General features: G+C 42.0%; 1 protein-coding gene across 9 annotated transcripts in view; it reads right to left on the bottom strand.

The window, feature by feature from the left end:
* ST3GAL3 (ST3 beta-galactoside alpha-2,3-sialyltransferase 3) overlaps positions 1–20,288 on the bottom strand; it is a 174,181-nt gene that overhangs the window by 40,957 nt on the left and 112,936 nt on the right. For all 9 annotated transcript variants that reach the window (XM_085067798.1, XM_085067797.1, XM_085067802.1 and 6 more), the window contains 3 exons: positions 14,872–14,935; positions 7,876–7,971; positions 3,281–3,467 (listed from right to left, as the gene is read on the bottom strand). In XM_085067798.1, coding sequence (XP_084923924.1) covers positions 3,281–3,467; positions 7,876–7,971; positions 14,872–14,935 — 347 coding nt within the window. The remainder of the gene's footprint in view (positions 1–3,280; positions 3,468–7,875; positions 7,972–14,871; positions 14,936–20,288) is intronic.

A 20,288-nucleotide genomic window follows, 5' to 3' on the forward strand; every position in this document is an offset into this window, starting at 1 on the left:
GGATCCTAGTACCTGGCCTGGAATCTCTGGTTGAGAAGGTCCGAGCCACTCCAGGTGTCTGAAGGAATTCAGAAGGTCTCAAACCCTGCCTGTGACTGTACCACAGACACGTGCAGTTGCCATCAACAGTCACAGACAAAGGAAACATCAGAGGGTAGAGATCAGCCCGTTTTTTGTTTTTTTGAGGAATGCGTCAACTTCCACAGCAGTTGTGTTCTTTAGCAGGATGCCTCCATTTTCCTTTTTTCCATCCTGAGGTCAGACTCCTGACTGTAACCACCTGTTTGCAACAGGGATGAAGTCTTGCCCAGGGACATGTCAGAGAAGGAATAAACAACAGTGGCATACAGAGCTCGCAGGTCATGCAAGTGCCTCTAGATAAATCCAGGAAAGGAAGAAACTCCCCTTTCTCTGGAAAACCAGTTGAGAGAAAACTCACAAAAACACAAACTCTTGACAGAGAGCACTGGGCAGGCATTTGCCATTTTGAACTTACCACACACTGATAAAAATACTAACACTCACTACCAGAACAAACAGACGCCTACATGCTATTCCCAAAGCACTGCTAGTTCTCCACTGGGTCATTTCTGGGAGACAGCACTTTGCATTGGTTTCCTCTAGAAAAAGCAGCTGTGGGAGCCACCTGCTTACAGCTAAAGCCAGTGACAGCAAGATCTCAGCCTCAAATAGAGAGAAATCATACTAGAGAGCGCAAGACAGATGTTTTCCAGTCACCTCAGCTACACTCTAAAGTATTTGATGAACTGACCCAGCAGCCTCAAGAACTAGCATTGATTCCCTTTGGGAACTTGTGTAGAACAGGTAGCGGGTCAAAGGATTGAAAAATGGACAAAAGTAATGCCTAGCTTAATAATGCAAAAAAGGGAAAAGAGTTGAATTATTATTTCAATTCCCAGAATAGCAGGTTTAATTATTTCTAAGCACCTGAAAAAAATAACAGACCGAGTAGCAACCCAGGTGGATTTGTCAAGAGTGAATTATTTAAAAAAAAATTTTTTTTGTACAGATGAAAAATTATCATAGGGGAGAAGCAAGACATGAACTGGAATTCAGTAAAGCTTCTGACAGAACACTTTCACAAACATGCCAAAGATGTTTTTGATACAACTGTGATACAAGTTCAGAAGTGGACAAAAAACTATGCAGGAAGAGTTCTCAGTGGGCTTACTCTAGAAACGGAAGGATGTTAATACCTCAGGGTCTGCCTAAGAACCAACATTGTTTAGTGTTTTCATTATCAACCTGGATGATGGAGTAAAAAGTATGTTTATTAAATTGCAGAGGACATGAATCTGGAAAGAATGGCAGGTATGCAGGGAAGCTCTGCCAAAGGAATTTGGCAAACTGGAGGAGTGTTCTGGAAGAAAGGATCAGTAGGGACAAGTGCACAGGGCTGCTCTCTGGCATGAGGAGCCAAAGGCACAAGCACAGGGTGTGGAACAGGGGAAGTGCTCCCAATTTTTCCTGAGATCTGGAGTCTCCAGGAACCCAACACTCACCTTCAGTTCCATGCCACTGTGGAAAGGCCCTCAAATGTATAAAGAATGAGAACAGTGAGGTTAATGAATTAGCTGTTTGCTCGTCCTTTTTGCTGTAGCCTGTACATTTTTGGGCACTGCTCTTTAAGAAAAAGATGAATTAACTACAAGCATTCAAAAGAGCAACGGGAATTAGGAGATCTGGGAACCATCACCTAAAAGAACTGAAAAAACCCAGAGTGTTTATTCTGAAGAACCGAAAGACAAGGAGCCAATCACAAAAACACTGAAGTAATGCACAAAGCTCAAGTTCTTTTTTCTTTCTGCCAAGCTGGGCACTGAAAAACTCAGTTAAGAGAACTGCAATCACTCTTCCCTGTCTAGCAAGTTTTAACAGACTATTTGCTGCATCTTTCCAAGAGCTAAGGATACCACACAAGAATCCTGTGATGACGACTTGACTGCAAGCATCAGGTGGAAATTCAATTTGTTTTGAAGTAAGTCAACCCCTCCTTTGAACTTCAAGCTAAACACTTGAGGAGTTCCTGCAATTGCATTCAGGTTGCAGGGCACTGACACTGCCAGGGCTTTCCCTTTCCCTGAATGAGGAACAACAGCTTGACATAAAGCAAAGAAAATTACTTTTGACTCAATTATTCATGTTACGAAAGCCCACTTGTGGTTGCCCAGAGGCTGACAGGTAACTTCATCTGTCAGGTACCAGGAAAATAATTGCAAGTTGGTGTCAGTGTTAGACACGGGCAAAGTATGAGCCCTTAAGGCCATCTCTGTAACAACCGTATACAATTATATTCCCAGACTGTTTCGTTCTGTATGTGGTGAGCTGCCAACCTCCTCTCTCTGTCTCTAAACACATGGTATAATATGCCATCCCCTGAATGCTAATCCATTTGTCTTGTTATTTGCTGAAAAGCCATTAAGTAACATTTGAAAACACATATATAAGATGTATAAAACAAAAACTATACCTATTATTTATTTGGGATTTCTTGACACAGACAAACCATCCACTGAATGAGAAGTCATTGATCACAATCTGATTCCATTCTGAGTAGGTGAATTACAGAGAGCAACCCTGACTATTAACAGGTCCATAGTGCTTCACAAGGGCACTCATGCAAATCAGGGGGTAAAATATTTACATGGGGACGGCAGTGTATTCACCATTTCAGTGTTTTAAAATGAGACTTGATACTGTTGTTCTGGATGATACTTTTACCAAACACGAATCATGAACCTCAGTAACGGAGCAAAATGTAACAGCTTGAGCTATTCAGGAGGTCACATTAAGTCTGACTGTAGTCTTTTCACCAAGTCGTGCTGCTGCTGTCTCCTCCTCTCCTCCTGTGACATCACATCCTTGTCCCCAAACTCCCATTTCTTCCCCTTCCCATTGCTCTTTTCCTTCCTCTGCTCTTATATCCTAAGAGTCCATAAAATCCATACAAAAGCTGGTTCCTTTAAAATACTCTTTTAGGAAACTAAAAATTACTTAGATTGTTCATAGTATACACTAACAATCTTGAATAGCAAGGCTCATCTGTGATGCCAGGTCAGGTTGCAGAGAGATGTCTTTGTAAAACATATTTAATTAAAGCTGAAGTCCATGTAGGTAAAGGAAGTCTTCACTTAAATGCAGCAGGACACACAGTGGAACTCTCCTCAGACCAAAATGTGGCAAATATGACGGTGATATAATGTTTGCCCACCATTACTAATTAGGTGACCTTCACACTGTCAGCTGACAGCGTTCTTACCACTTTCTCCTTGTAAACAATGTATTTCAGCCACTTGAAATCCTGCCATTTGAATCCTGCCAGAACAAACAGGGAATCCTTCTCATACTGCTCCATTTTCTGGATTGCACCTTCAGGATATGTGATCCGGAGTGTTGTCTTGCCACCCACATCTTTTTCAAAGCCCTTCACTGGAGCCGAGTTCAGCCTGCAGGGCAAGCAGAGAAGACACTGTCACAGATTCCCACTTACACTCCTGTGTGTTGATGACACAGCAATCACTGCTGGGTAAGAGCTCCCTGTAGCAGCTGCTACAGCAGCAAATGTTAACTCTCAGTTCTTCATCACAAACACTTATGGAGGTTTATACCAAGTGACAACAGCTAGATTAGAAGCTATTTAAATTCTATCGTTGAATATAATGCAAACCATTTCTGCATATCCACTCCTGTGATTTAAACAGAGTTGGAAGCTTTGGAAAAGGAAAGTGAAAAATATTGTCCTTGCAAATTTAGAGTAGCAAACTACGCATTAATATTTTAACAGCCCATTGCTCCTGTGATGTGTTACTTGGGCTCTGCAAGACTGTGCTGAAAGAGATGGTGCAGCTCTGCATCGGTTTAAACAAACTGAAACTGGTTTCATGCTACAACCCCAGTCCAGACCTTACACTGCTCATCTAACATGCAGCGAGGCTACTTAGAGAAATAAGTGAACTATTAATTTAAAAAAAAACCCCAAAAACCCAAAGGAACAAACTTCAGCTGGTTTAATCCCCCAAACTGGCCCATGCGGAGGGCAAATTGCCCTGCAATGCCAGCACAAAGGGCAAGGCTGGGCTGGGAGAAGGCTCAGCATCACTGCAGTCTCACTGACTCCAGGGAGTTTCTGCTGTAGAAGTGCATTCCACTCTGAAAACACCCAAACCACACAGCCTTGCTCTTGGGGACACTGATTTCTAAGGAGATGCCATGTATTTAGCTATGCTGTTGTTAAAACTTTCCTCAGGAACAAAGTTTCTTCCCTTGAAAACGCAAACTGATTTGGCATGAACAGCAATGATGACTTTTGTAACATTAAAGTTTTCAGAACTTCTATTCAAAACCAAAAACCCAAAGCTGAGAAAACTTCATGTAACTTGAAATACAAATCTTGCTGACATCAAACAGTGGCCCCTGACGGAACAGCATTGCCTGCTTGAATTATTGCAGCATTCTTGACTTGGTGTAGTTCAATATACCGGAAAGTGCTTATGGACTGCAAATTTTGCCATGTAGGAATGTTAATGAGAATCTGGATTTGCCTTTTTCAGCCCGGATAATCATTTTACTTTGGAAACTTTTTAGTAGAAGAAAAATCTCCTTAAAATCTGAAATTATATTCAAAATTTAGAGGAATAAATTCCTATGCACTTTTAGCAAAAATACTTACTTTGTCATTAGGAATAAAATATAAAAGGCAAAACAACTTAAGAATCAGCACCACCACAATTTACAGAGCAGATGAAATAGTTTTCCATGGTTTATAATCTCTAGCTTTGTAGCTAGCTTTGTAGCTTTTTTTTTTTTTCTGACTTTGAGGTAACTAGACCCAACTACCTTGCTCCCAGCCAGCCTGATCCCTTACTTTTTCCTCTGTGGCTGATGGTGCATTCACACATCACTCACTTTTTCTATGGCCAGTATTTAAACTTTAAGGTGTTGTGTCTCTTTGGGGCAGATGACCTTATATAAAGACAAAGCAGCTCTAAAGGTGACAGACTACTATCAATACAATGAATACTATGCAAAGAAAGCTAGTTTTACATATTTTCATCTGTTTTCTTTAGGATGAGGAGGTGTCTGCAGTTGTTTCAAATGTCACTGAGTAGATCTTCGGCAGGTTTTCTCCCATCCCCACCTGCTGGGTTCACGGTTTTGCTGCTTACTTTGTTAACACTCCCAAAACTTGGAACCTTATTTTGTATCTAGACAGGAAATAAAACTAACCATTTCCCCAGGTGAAATGAACTCAGGTCTCCAGCGAAGGGTCAGAGTGTGAGCTGCTGATGGAGCCACAGAGATGGAGCCAGCACTGCTAAGGCCCAGGGGCAGTGCAGGCAATGGAGCAGGAAAAGTTCTGGCAGCCAGAGCCCGTGTCCATGAAGGTGCAGACTCCACAGCTCAAACCCCTTCCCAGGCAGGATAAACTGGTGGTGATAAACACAGCTAAATCTTGGAAAACCTCAGTTAGGATGTCAGGCCTCCTTGTACTGCCCATGGACAGGCAGTTTTCTCCGTAAGAAGTTTCAGAGTGTTTTTCTGTCGATGTTCTCTGCTTACATAAGGAGCTAAGAGGCACTGACTCCTAACCTTGGCATCATGAAGATCCTTTCAGATATCACTCAAGTATCACCATCAGGTGGGTCCCTATCTGGTTCTAATCAGGAATTTCTGATACATACTTTTTTTTGTCCTGTCTGCAATCTATTCTAGGGAGGCATTTCAGATCACTGATGACTGACTGCTGCAACAAGTCCTGCCAGGTAAACAGTGTGACAGCTGGGAATAACATCTGCACTGAAATCTGATAATGTCTAGTTAAAGAAAAACAGTAACTCACTCCAAGCTCTTTTAGAACTGACAAAGCTGAATTGGACTATCTTCACCATAAGAACAAAATTTCTTGCTGCAATTAGCAATCCTCACATAGTAACACATGAGGCTTCAAGAAAATCCACATACTGCTGGATCACTCCTTTGTCCACAAATGTATCACATTTTTTCCACTAAAATTCACTCCCTACATCCCAAATATTATCCTTCAAAGGAGTTCTGCAGTGTATGAAAAAGGATGTTATAATACATGGGACTTCCCCAGCAATAAAGCAAGCAGTTGGATATATATCCAAGCACCTGGCTTCATTTAACCTTTACAGTTGACTTCTCTCTCCTTTATCCATCCCACCAACAGCACAGGTGCTTAGCTGCCCTCTTATCCTCTCAGCTTGCAAACTGACATAGATTTACTGATGTGGAGAGAAAAAGTTGAACTTTTCATTTGGAAATTAAATAGTGGACTTTCTGACGTAAATCTTAGTGGGTGGCTTAGTCCAGATGGATTGAAACCATTCTTTTGCTACTTTTTGAACAATCTGAGCCCAGGGTAAGACTGCATAACTGCATTTTAATTCAGCTGAAACAACAAGTCACCAGACTATGACGAGTAGTAAGAGCTCTTTGTTAACAACTGACAGTGGGATGAACCAGGAGAAGGTCTGTAATAATTTTGTCTTGCTCTAAACAGCTGTGCCCGTGTCCAGCACACTGATGGAGAAGCAGGGAACCATTCACAAGAACCAAAGACAGAAGGGGATCTTCTTGGTCTTGTTGTCCAGAGTTAGAGGACATTTATTTCTCTCTGTATGTTCTATTCTTTCCTGACACGTGGGAGAGAATAGGGACTGTGATAAATAATACCTGCCTTAAATTCTTTTACTAATCCCTTCCTTTCTTCCACCTTAGCTAAGAATTTGCTATTTGCCACCATGTCTTAAAGTTGGCTGAAGTTCAGACAGATGATATCAGATACATTTCCTTTAATATGAAATCAGTTATTTTACTAAGAAAAAAACCCAACTTAGACTATGTTAAACCAGTTTTATAAACTTACATTCCAGTTTATCCCACCTTTATTATTTACCATCATAATATTTTGTTACTCATGACTCAAAACTTGCTGGAAAACTGCATTTTTTTTTTCAGGTCAGACTAATGGGTCTGTAGCTCCCTAGAGCACATCTTCCCTCCCTCCTACACACACTCTCTCACTCTCCATTAGTACAGGTATTATGTTTGTTAATCTCCAGTCACCCAGAACGCCTCCCTGACTTGACAGATTTATTACTAAGAGTTATGACTAGACCTGTGATTTCACATATCAGCACGTTTTTCAAGCATTCTGAGATGGAGAAGATCCAGGTCCTCAACAAAAACAAGAAGTCCTAACTTTGACTGTGGTCCTTTCCACTCCCACCACTCTGCTTCTGCTCCCCTATTCAACATCCTCATCTGCAGTGACACAGACCCAAAGTATTGCCAGTTTCTAGGCACACTTACAGGCATTTAATCACTACTGAGTCCGCCCTCGTAGAGGCTTCCTGCTTCCTAACATCCTGTGCTGCACATTCTTAGTCCTGCCCATCCAAAATGTGAGGTGTAGTTCCTCAGGAATGCTACACATGTATGACCAAAAATACTTCCCTGAGCTACCTAGGGGATGTATCTGGGAGCAGATCCAACAGTGTGAGTTACTGCTTCACCACCTAAGGGCATCACAAAAGCAGCAGCTTTTAGAAAGGAGCTATGAAAGGAAGGTTCATGTGATATCATACATGAGACCACATTCCCAAAAAGCTGTGGAAAACAGAAAACTTGAGAAGTGCCTTTAGCCTTTGGTGTGATCATCATTTGTAACAAACCTTTATAAGCTCACATCTATTTTCCCCCTCCCTGTAAGTTAATGCTTCCATACAAATGGATACTGTCACTACTACAGATTAAAATTTGCCTGCATAGCAAGTGAACTGACACAGAAACTGAATACGTGACAAAAAAATTGTAATGCCAAAGACTCACCTGATAACAACATCATAGTCATCAATTTTTAACCCCAATGACTTATTTGCAAGTACTCCTCCATTCCCCACAATAATACATCGCCGGCAGCTGAGACTGTGGAAGAAACAGAGAAGAGAGCTGATTTTTGTAACAGAACTTCAAACACACAGAGAGCACATATTTAGTTTGCACGCATCTGAGAACTACAGGAAACCTCCGTAAATATTAAGAATTAAGAGAGGGACGGAGATACACTTGATCCCCAGCTCACCTCATCATGCCCAGGCATTACACGTGATAAACTGCTTTCAACACCTCACACCACGTGTGGCCTAATGAGATGAGCTGTCAGGACAAGCAGCTCCTATCCCCCCACACCCCTGGCATGATGGGCTTGAATCAAACCCATCTGTTTACTTAAACCCTCTCATTATTCATTCAGCACTGAAATAACAATAAACCAAAGGCTTAGTGAGGAAGTCTTCTCTTCAAGCAATTTTATGAGTGCAGGCAGATCTGCCAGGTTATCTGGGGTGTGCTCACCTTGCTGAGAGCAAAATTGCTGCTGTTATCGTGAGACTTCAAGAGACAGATAAACATTAAATAGAGAGAAAAAAAGACACATACACACCTGTCCAGCAGGAAACATATATGGAGACACAATAGGTGAGGAAAGGGAAGTAAAATAACCTCAATTAACAAAGCAACAGGAAAGAGAAGGAAGAGAACAGTTTCTCGTGGAACCCCGAGGCACGAGAACTCTCTGCAGCAGATGTTAAAAAGCGATTTTGTTTTGAAGACAGTGAAAGGACTTCTTTCCAGCCATCTAATTCCAAATGCAGCTGGCTCTTCTGGCAATGTGCCTCCATCTCTGGTAGTTCACTGAAGGAATACGTGTCTGCAGAGCCTTTTTCGGAAAGGGTCCAAGGCAATCAGTTGTTTGGAGCAGATCCCTGGGCTAGGCAGCCTTGCTAGTCCCAGGCACAGTCAACTGGTCTCTTCTAGGCTGTCCTCTCTGTGATAAGTCTAAAGAGCCAGCATGTGGGGTCCCTTTTTGCAGAGCAGGGATGGAGTGCACTCAAAAGACTCAGCTAAACCACTGAGGGTCACTCTGCTGACAGCCATTAGCTGGAGACATGTTCAGAATTAACAGCACGAAGAAATGCTCAGGAACAGCTTCCCCTGCCCAGATAAAGTTCCACCACAGAGCCAAGCCTTCCCAAAAGAAAAAAACTTCCTCAAGCAGATGGACATATTAGCCCAGTGTCCCCAAGGGCTGAAGAAGTGTGTGTGTGTTTGTGATAATCAAATCACAACAGAGAAATAACTTTATAGATCATGGCATAGCAAAAAACCAACCAACAAAAAAAAAACAAAACCAAAAAACCCAGTTCTGGCAACAAGGAGAAAGCAGACACACGATCTGGTTCAAACAGTATATTTTGACAAAGAGGGAAGGGAGAGTCAGCCCCAAGTACACCAAAACAAGTGGCAAAGATGGTAACAGTTTTGTCAAAACCTTTAAGGAAAAGGTGCTGCAGGAGGGAAAAAGAGACATAGTTCTTTTCTGGCCAAGTGACACTTCAGATGGAAATATACTCTTTTGATGATTATGACAGGAAAGTCTGACCTCCTAAACAACTGACTGCTGGTTAAAATACTATAATTTCTCTACTCAGCTGTTTCGCAGCTTTGACTCTGTTTGAATTTTCTGTTCTGAAGAAGAATACCATGCTGAAATTCAAAGGCTGAAGCTCCAGGCACTCCACTCCATCCTTTTCCCACTTACTGCTAGGATGTTCTTACCAATTCTGAATACAGATCCACTTGTTTCAGCCTGAAACCACTTAATAGCTTTCTTCGCTTTTCTGCTAAATTAAAGCACCATCTACTGTCAGTAGTCCCTTCCACATCTGCATGAGATCCACTTACTGACAAAGCACTGTGTATAAACATTTGCCTCTCACAGGACACACTGGTGAGCATGAGCTGCTGTACATGACATAAAAGAACCAGTTCCACCAGCCAAAGCTGTCCCAGCAGCTTCATGGCCCTGTTCCCACACAGGACCCATTGACTGACCAAAGCCCACTCCTAGCCTTCTATTGACCATACAAACTGGAGTGAGCTCATCACATCTTGCACAGTATGGCAGCTCTTCTAGGTCCTGAGTCGCACTTGCAGTACCTGCCTGAATAATTTTCAACTTCTCTCTCAATCTCCAGAGTACTGATTCTGGAAGACCAGCATGCGGAGCTAATGCTGCTCAAGGCAAAGTGCCTTTTACACAGAGATTTTACTTACATCATTCTAATCCTCTTCTTACAGTCGTTGGTTTGCAGAATATAATCCTCGTCTTGTAAACACAACCTGCATTCTTACCTCTGTGATGCCTGACTTTTGATTTGGCTCCAGTGAAGGATTCAACAAAACAGCCAAGACTGACCCAGCCCTCCTACTCGTTACTTTCCCAGTCTTTGGTTCTGGCAAATTCTCCTTGCGAAATTTTACATTTACTCCAGACTGGTTTCAGCCCCTGTGAACACCTGCCAGCAGGATTACACTAGAAGTGTCACTAAAGGATTAATTCTCAACTCTGACAATGACTTTTTTAAGCTGTGTAACATACCCTATTCCTAAAAAGGATACCTCTAAATGGTGTCGTATAGAATCAGAACATAATGGACTGAGACAAATAAAATATCATTTGTGCCTATAAAAGACTACCTTTATCAATCAAGCTTCTAGTTAATCTAAAAGATATACCCTCTACATGGCAAGATTTCATTTCAAAAAAAACCAAAGTAACGTAACATCAGTTATGCTGCCATCCTAGCTTTGTCCTCAGCAGAATTTTTCCTGCAAAACTAAGCTAATCAACTTACAACTATCTCTTTATTATCTCCCATATTTCTCCAGGAATGGCACAACATTTGCTGTTCTATCAAACATTCCAAATAGGACTAAAAAACAAACAGTAATAACAAAAAAATTCTTTATTTAACTCTCTAAACACTCTTCAGTTTTTACTAACATTAAAAGACATAACTGTAATTTAATATCCTTGCAGTTACTAACAAAAAATTCACAAAGTATTTCATTGTTGCTGTAAAATGAGACATCATACTATTTTTACCCCCAAAAATGAAACAAATACTTAACTGAATGGTTCTGCCTTTACTCATTGTAACTGATAGGTTAATCACTTCTGCCCAGCTTCATGTCTGAACCACTCTTCTACCCTCGTAGTCCTGATGAATTTAAATGCATTCTCCTTTTTCCTTAAGTCTGCAGATAAGATTTTTCATTAGTAACTTTCTGACCCTAAGGTCTCATCTTTGATCTTCTAACAGCTTAAATTTCTTTCAAACGTACTGTGTCTGCTGATGGTGCCTGAGCATGGGAAACCTGCACAGTCATTGCTGGCTCCAGGCAAGTTTCTGGGCGAAGAAATACACAGTGCAAGCAGCATCGGTTACAGCTCAGTTGTTTCTCCACAAAGAAGTGTGCAAACACCTTTGTGCTTGTTTACACAGTATGTCAAAGCTCTATTTCTTTTCCAGAAGAGCTCAAGGATTGAACACATCAGACACAGCCCAGGTTTCAGTTTGCTACCAGGGCGGTATGAAGGATGGTCATGGACTTTCCACAACAGATATTCCCTGAAGCCCTAAGCTGGGAGCTGCAGCCAGATGTACAGACTCTTGAAACAGATACTCCAAGGTTGAGTTCATCTACACCAAAAGCAGGATTCATGCAGATTTCTTGAACAATATAGCACTGTAAACACATATATGCTCTGTAGCAATTCCTACTTCCTCTTCCTCTTTTATTGAAGTGCTTTAGGGATTTGTCAGGGGAGAAAAACCACAAAGCCTTTCTTTACACAACTTTGGAACTAAAGGCTTTGAGGAAAGATATAACAGAATAATTAAAAAATACATCTTTAGGGTAGCTGGTGCTTAAAGAGGCTTAGCATATTCTGGTTTGATCTGGCTGCTGTTACTTAAATGGGTGCTATCAACCTGAACCAGAGGGACACATACACCTCTCTTTCTCTGTCAAATTCCTTCCTCACTCGTTGAGGTAATATATAGCATTGGTAAAAACTGTGATCGTTATAAGCTCAGACTCTCAGTTTTCTTTCATTACCACCTGGAGTCAATACAAAAAAGGTCAGACAGGTTTTTATATTTATGTCTTTTCATAGGAAATTTACATGTCATCACCACAGAGATGTAACCTGAAAATCCACTGAAGTCCAGCCAGCAGATGGGCTGCGGAATTAGAAACCAAGCCCTGATCCATTTGCAGAATGAGGGACAGGCCACTGGAAGAGCCACTAAATGAAGCAGAGCAAATGTCAGCAATATAAGAGGGCCTGGAAAAGTCAGTGGAGGGCAAGAAGTTTCAAAAACGAGGCCCACCAACATCTGTGTAGGGAGAAAGACATGCCAGCTCTGAAGAAAGAGGTCCTAGACAGAGTCCCCTACATCTCCAGTCTTTTCCAGACAAGCTCAGGGGTGAGTTGTAACTACTCTCCCAAATATCACTGCAGCACGAGCAGGTTACTATTCAATACAACGGTGCCGTAATAAGGAGTCATGAAGAAAGCAGGGCACCACGCACACTGTGGTACAGGTGTGAACCACAGCCTTTGTTCACATGCCCTCCAGCTGCTGCTGGTTATAACACAATGGAGGGATTAGTTGAAGTGAGCTGGCAAAGCTGCTGTGGGATGATGAAAAGTGCACGCATACCCGGAAGGATCATGTTTGTCTCATTTCAGCACCATGTCAGTACATTGTGTCAGGAAAGGTGCATCAGGATGCCCTTTAGCACAGGGATAATCAAACAAACAAGTTAATTTCCAGGGCTTATGAGAGGCAAGTGAATGCAACATCTCAAGGAGGACAGAAGTGGAGAAGCTTGGGTAGGAACAAGACCAAAGGCTTGGTGTAGAGATCCTCCACCACACAGCTCTAATCCTCTTTCCTTCCTATGCTCTCACGCACTGCTCTGACCTCACCTTTCCTGCCTCTCCCACCCTTCCCCTGGGAAAGCTGCCTTCAGTGTATAGTTACATGAACACTTCTTCCAACAGGCTGGGCAGTGCTCACCCTCCCCACCCAGCCCAGCCTCTGCCTCTCCTGCTGCCATTTCAGCTCTGTGCCCACACAACACTTCAGAGGGAGGGGAGCTCTGGAAATGAAGTCACTGGAATGACCTGGGTTAAGAAAAAAACTTGTAAACTGGAATCATCTCACTGATTCACTTTAAAGTCCCTTTTCAAACAATAGCAGCAGCACAAGGAGAAAGGCTGCAGCAGCAGCAAATATGGCTTTTAGACAGGCTTTGCCAACAGAGACTGCGAGGCCTACTACACAAACAGCATCCACTGATATGCATTTATCACAGCAACTCCCAAGGAAACAGTACTTCCTCAAGATATCTATGTGTTTACACACCACCAAACCTGGTTACTGCAATACCACAGAAATACACATCTGGCCTGCTCCTAAGTCTCACTCACACTTGGTATCTCAGGGACTTTGCATACATTTCATGAGTGTTTGATGTTTCCTATCTCTACACCAAGCCCATTATAAAGAACACAAACCAAAGTAAGCAGTTCATGCTAGAGTGGTTATGTTTCAGAACCTCCTGTAAAATTACTTTTTAAAAGCCTGAAACATTCTATTGGTCAAAAAACAGGTGAGCAGTAAGGGTCACAATTACATTAACCTTCACTGCAAGAATCTTCCACCTGCCCTCTGTCATTAACACTAATTTCCTATGAGCAACCTTCTGAAATAGTCTATATGTGGATTTTTCAACAGATTAAAATCTTAACTCTCCAACCAGAACTGAGATAAACCCGAGATGGATGAGACTCAGTTGTGTGCAAAATCTCTAAGAAGGTCATTTGTAAAATGGTTTTACCTTCTGGACATAATTTCTCAAATTAATCCAGAGTCTGAAGGCTAACCTTTTCTGGCACTGCTGTGAGGCAAGGCAAACTTCAAAGAAACCTAAATTAGCACATAGACTGTGCAAGACCAAGAATACACTTTCACACAGAGAGTAACTCCCAACTACAGCAGGCAAGCTCTACAATCAGCATGAAGATGCAAAGACCTATGGAAAGGCTGGGAAAGCTTATGAGCTTTATAATGAATAGTGGGCAGAAGGGGAGCTGGGCCAGGAAATAAAACCCCTCTGTTTAGAAAGCAGGAACTGTGTTGTTATCTTGTGTCAAATTATACTGGAATGAAATATTACCAGGACTTTGAAAAGAGCTCATGTCTCAGTAAAAACCTTGGAAAAACCTACCCCTAATCCAGGAGGTGGCACTAAACCAAAAGTGCAGGACAAATGGAAGGAATGACAGAAAAGTAAGGACAGGAAAGACTTAAGGACTATCATTGGGAAGCTGATTGTAAACATGCCAGTGAGTTTCAGAAATGACCTCTACAACAGGACTGAAGAATCAAAGGAGCTTCTTCTAAAGGCATAAATTCAAATACCACAGGATCCAGGAGATTGCTGTCCTGTGCATCCTAGCACCAGCTTGGCCAACACAACCAAACATACCTACTTTCAGAGTGAGGTATTAGTGAAAAACATTGTTGAAATAAGCCAGTCCCTTCTTTCTCTCTAAAGTTTCTTGTGATCCTGTTGCTTTGTCAGAAAGGCTGGGAAAGAGCAAAGTGTATATTGAAAATCTGTTATTTACTTATTTGAAAATGGGGCAAGAAGATGTTTTGTAACAACATATGAAAAAAAAGATTGGGAAACAGTCAAAAGGTAATGCTTTTTTCTACTTATGTTTGACTTAACAGAAGTCTCCAGAGTCTACAGGTTTACTATAAAGAGGGCTCAGTTTTCAGCTCCTTATTTACTTATCCACATCCAAATGTATTGGCAATAATTTCTTGCAAAAAAAAATGTCTACCAAAATTTATTTAGGACATATAGAAAAGAATCACTTCTATTTTAAAGGTCTCATCTTACCTGTCAAGAGCTGGAGTTAGACGGTAATCTTTGGTTGCTGACAGGATGGCTTTGATCAGATTATCTGGGAAGAAAGGAAGAAGACATTAGGAACAAGTTCTTACTTCTAGCAGAAATGAGAAACAATGTGATGTAAAGCATCTGAAGCAGTTACTTGAAGGAACTGAAAGGTTCTCATTAGGAATGAACACTAAGTTGAACATTCCTATTTTCTCTGGACAATGACCTTCACACATGGCCTGCTAAGACATGCTCTGTGCCAAATTCTGATGCAGTGCGCAATTGCCTTGCATGGAGAGTGTTACAGGGAACAAGCACAGTACATTTTGTAGCAGTGATTTCATATCCACTGCCCTGAGATGGCAGTTTCACAAACATTTCAGACTTTGAAAGGCCAGGATCACTGTCACTGCTTGCCCTCAGACAAGCTTTTATGCAGCTGAGTGGTGAACTGGATGCAGGAACAGAACCAGGTTAAAACAGATACTTTTTATTCTGCAGGTTACTTTCAGCTGAGGTTCCTCAGTCTGGGTTTCCTCAATTAAACAACCATAACTGCTCAAAGAAATGCCTATGGAACCACAGCCTATACTGGTATCCCAAGAATGCTGCAGCAACCAGAAGGTGTAAGTTATGCAAGCATAGACACACCATAAATTAAATTCATTAAGTTGGAGAAGCACAATTATTACATATAAATAATTCCGTGGTCTATGGAAATTTCTGAGTCTGTTTCCCTCTAGATTTTGTAACTTGTCCCTAATTTTTCCACCTCTATCTCCCACAGAGGTCCAAACTCCTTTACCATGACTCAGCCAAGGCTAAGAAGCAGCAATGCTCTGGCTAATCTGGACTTAAAAATGGACCAGTAATTTCAGAATGTCTGTACTGGGTCTGACAAAAAGTCCATCTGCCTCCAAATCCTGACTCTAATTGTGGTCTTCAGCAGATGTCTAAGAGGAGAACAAAACTAAAGGAAACAGATGTATTTCCCTGAAATTCTCTCCTGCTGTTTAACTGTTTTCAAATAAGGGATTTCCCATGTAAGATACAGCTTCTTTGTATCTGATAACACACAATGATTTCTCTTCCATGGGCTCAGAATCCTCCTCAATCCATATGGACATTCAATCACTTCCATTTCCTGATTTTGAATATAGCTTCTCTGAGCTTCATTTATACTGGAAAAGATTGTGAACATTTCCAAAATCTCTTCCATCTTTGCTGGGGAGATTACAAATACCCATAATATCCTTAAATATATCAGTCAACTAGTTCAAAAGTTCTTAGGAAACAACCAGTGAAAATGAATAAATAAGTCTAATTTCTTTACAAAAGATTAAAAAATACACAGAAACATTAAGAAAAACCAACAAGTGATTCTTCACATTGAACTTAAACAGCTTTCCTGACAGTCACTAATTTCTGCAATCGGCACAGTTAGAGGAGACCCTTTCAAACAAAGTTCTGTTCTCATCTACTGTGTCCCTCCTCAGAAACAACAGGACAAATGTGTGGGACAAACACAGGAGCTCAAGGCAGCCCACATGCCAAAGAGCCTTGAACCTGACAACAAGACACCCAAAAGTGATAATTACTTTGACAATTACTTTGAGATTTGGGGAAGTTTTTGACATGGCAGCACTGATAGCCCTTGTGAGCCATTACAAGCTGGGGAGTGTGATTAACATCATAGTTTGGAATGGAGTAAGGGACGAGGCAATTTATAAGGGCAAAAGTGACTTTGATTACGAAATAGTGTTGTTTAATTTTCCTTCATCTGAAGAATTTCTTCTGATGCATAGGCAGCAAGCTTCCCCTCCAACAGGAATGCTATTCTCCTAAATCTGCCAGTAGGTTGCTGTGACCTCTAATGGCACCATGCCATAGTCCTCTCCTTGGCTTGCTTCATACGTTGACTTTTGGACAGTATACATTACTGACGTTCTTTTCTCATATGCTCAGAGAAGAGATCAAAGGATTGCATGTCAAGGGCTGCAACCTCCCATCTACCAAGCTTTTGTTATGCCAGTTTTGTTTTACCACCCACAAGTTACACCCTGCACTACTTGGAGACCATCTGATGGACCATTCTAAAAAGAGCATTAAAAGAATACAGTTGAGTAATGCACTTAATTCTGGTTTACTCCTCTTGCCAGATAATTAGCAATGCCTTCTTAGTGAATGCTCAGGAATGAAATAAAACTACTTTAGGAATGGATATGGCAGCATTTGGAATGAAGGTGCTTCCCAAAGAAAACCAAACCAGACAACAGTATAGAGCATTCAGTACAGATTATGAATGGACAAATAGGAGATAGCTCTTCAGCAGCCCCCATAGTACAATACATGGCATCCAAATGGTTTGGAAATTGCACAAATGTCAGTGTTACCTTTCAAAACTGCTGAACTGAGCTCAATAAAAGACAAAGTACTTCGCTGTCAAGCGTTCACTCACAGCAGGAATGAAGGTGGCACCAAGTCCATCTAGCCTAGCCCCCTTACTGGAAGCCAGGAGCAGGAGCTACAAGCACTCACACGAAAAGGTAATGGCTGGGGCAGGGGAGAGGCACTACATCTGGTTGAGCTAGAACTCTACTACACAGCTGCTGAGGTGGGCACTTGCACCTTGACTCTGGCACTAGGATGGAAAGACAAGACCTCCTCCAGAAGCAGTTTCTGCATTTTCATAGGGAAAAGTTTGAAGGATCAGCAAATGCTGCTGTGGCTGATCTGCAACCTTGCACAAGACCACAAAGGAATAAAGAACAATAAGGAACCACGGGCAGGATCTTTTACTATAGCTGGGGCAAGGTGGAGGGTCACTTGCAATCACCACTGCAAAGACTACTATGACAGATTTCAGTGACCTGCAGGACTCAAAGCAGGGTTCACCTCCAGGCTCTGACTAAAGAAAATTTGGCACCAGGAAAGCACGTGCTTTATGTAATGTTAATTGATGAGGCATGCTTTCTCCAGGGTAAGAAAAAAGTGAAAGGATGATGAGTACAGTCTGCCTTATACACCTATGTAGTGAGCAATAATAGCGGGTGCAAGTACATGTAACAAATGCCACAAATAAAAATTCCTTCCTGGTTCAAGTAACAGGATCTGTGCTCAGCCACTGACTGGAAGGCAAGGCCTGAAAGAACTTCTGCAAGGACAAAAGAAAGGCCAAATCTTCTAGATGAACACATCAGCAGGGCAAGCAATCTACTGCAGCTTGTTTATTATATTTTTTTCTTGTCACAGAGAATTTAGATCACTGGGGAGAGTGGGAGATTATTTAACCCATTCATCTATCAACCACTGTGTATGCACTCTTACTATAAAAACAAAGCAAGAAGCCTCTGCACATTTTTCTCCCATCTAGAGGAGGAGTTGACTACATTTATCTAAGAATCCTGAGTTATCTTGACATATTCTATCAACTTTGCCTTATAACACTAGAAGATTCAAAAGCCAGCTCGGGTCTGCATGATTTCTCTGAAACCAAGTACATCTTGACTTCAGGTTGACCCTGAAATTTTCAGACATTTGGAAAAACTAAATAGTTAGAAATCAGGCAGACAGTGACCACACAGTGAGAACCAGCCTAAGTCTCAATTCTAGCCTTTTTCTCTGTTACTTATGTGAAGGAATAGAGGAGACCTTCACTGTAAATGTCAACAGCACTTAAAATTGTTTCTAATGCAGAAACTTCTTGCTTGTATCACCAAAAAAAGATGGGAGGCCTTTCCAGTCCACAGGGCTTACTGCAGGCATCTCACAGTGTCTACCTTCTGCCTGCCTTGAAAGTAGGCAAATTGGGATGCTTGGGCACTGCCAAGTGGCCAAGAGAAGAGACCATAATTTTGCAAGTTGTTTATATCAGACATCCCCCTCTCAACCCAGCCAGTCTACATGCCCCTATTGCCAGCAGCAAGCGTGTGAATACCATGTGTTAGGGTCAGGGAACAGCATGCTGCTGCAGTCTGTGTCTTTGCCCTGGGAGCTGTGGCCAGTGCCCATCTTCACAGGTGGTCACCCAGCTGCCACCCCTCCAGCCAGCACTTCTGCAGGGTCCTGGGCATCAACTCCAGCTTTTGGGAATAGACTGATTCAAGTGAGGTTGATTGACATTCCGTAAAGTATGCCAGGAGACTCTGCACATGGGTCCCTGTCCCATGATAACAGAATGCCACGTGTGTGTCAGCTTTGTGGGGAGAGTAAACTAAACACTATCAATGCTATGGATTAAACAAATCACAGTATTTACAAACAAGTTCCAAGCACAAGTCAGTGCATACACTTTTTAAAATACGCTACACAAAAGTTCAGCTCTGTATAAAGTTCCTCCTTCAGCATTTTTTTACCTTACGGGCTTGCTCCATATGGGAGTTGAGAAATGACCCTTAACAGAAGAGTTTTTACATCTTTTGATGAATGATCTTTACAGCAGGTCAAGGGAGGTGATTCTGCCACTCTGCTTACCCCTAGTGAGGTGACATCTGGAGTGTTGTGTCCAGTTCTGGGCTCCTCAGGACAAGAGAGACATGGAGCTCCTGGAGCACGTCCAGTGGAGGGCAGCAAAAATGATGAAGGGACCAGAGCATCTCTCTTATGAGGAAATGCTGAGGGAGCTGGGCCTGTTCAGCCTCAAGAAGAGAATACTGAAAGGGACCTAATCAATATCTATCAGTCTCTGAAGGGAGGTGTCAGAGGATGGACCAGGCTCTGCTTAGTGGTGTCCAACAATAGGACAAGAGGCAACAGGCAGACTGGTGCACAGAAAGCTCCATCTGAAAATAAGGAAGAACTTCTTCACTGTGCAAGTGACCAAGCACTGGAACAGATTGTCCAGAGAGGGTGTGGAATCTCCCTTACTGGAGATATTCCAGAACCATCTGGACACAATCCTGTGCAATGTGCTCTGAAATGATGCTGCTTGAGCAGGGAGGTGGGACCAGATGACCACTGTGGTCCCTTCCAACCTGACCCATTCTGTGATTTGCCACCCTGGTGCCCAGCACGAGGCCGTGGACCCAAGTCTCACCACATGTTCTGTTCTCTCTTCCAGAAACAACACATCCAGCTGCAGACACACAAGATTGTATTTTTGTGAAGCTCTGAATCCAGTGATTACAACAGGTACCACAGTGTGTCTGAAATTCCCCTCATCACTTCTTTTCATTATTGATCAGCTTAATTTAGGAGGTCAGTGCAGTAAAAAGTAGCTACAAAGAATTCCAGCATTTAGCAGTACATTGCAAGCACATGAACTGGCTCTCAACCACAGCTAAATACAAACTGAGGAATCTGTCCCCAGATCAAAACTTGGGTGTAGATACAAGAGAGTGGTTTCTTGAGATCATTAGCTGTATCAGATTTAGATGGTTTACTGGAGATGAACTTTACTAAAAACAGGACTTAAAACT

The sequence above is a fragment of the Lichenostomus cassidix genome, chromosome 8, assembly GCF_008360975.1.
Source record: "Lichenostomus cassidix isolate B80296 chromosome 8, HeHo_3.0, whole genome shotgun sequence".
NCBI classification, from domain to species: domain Eukaryota; kingdom Metazoa; phylum Chordata; class Aves; order Passeriformes; family Meliphagidae; genus Lichenostomus; species Lichenostomus cassidix.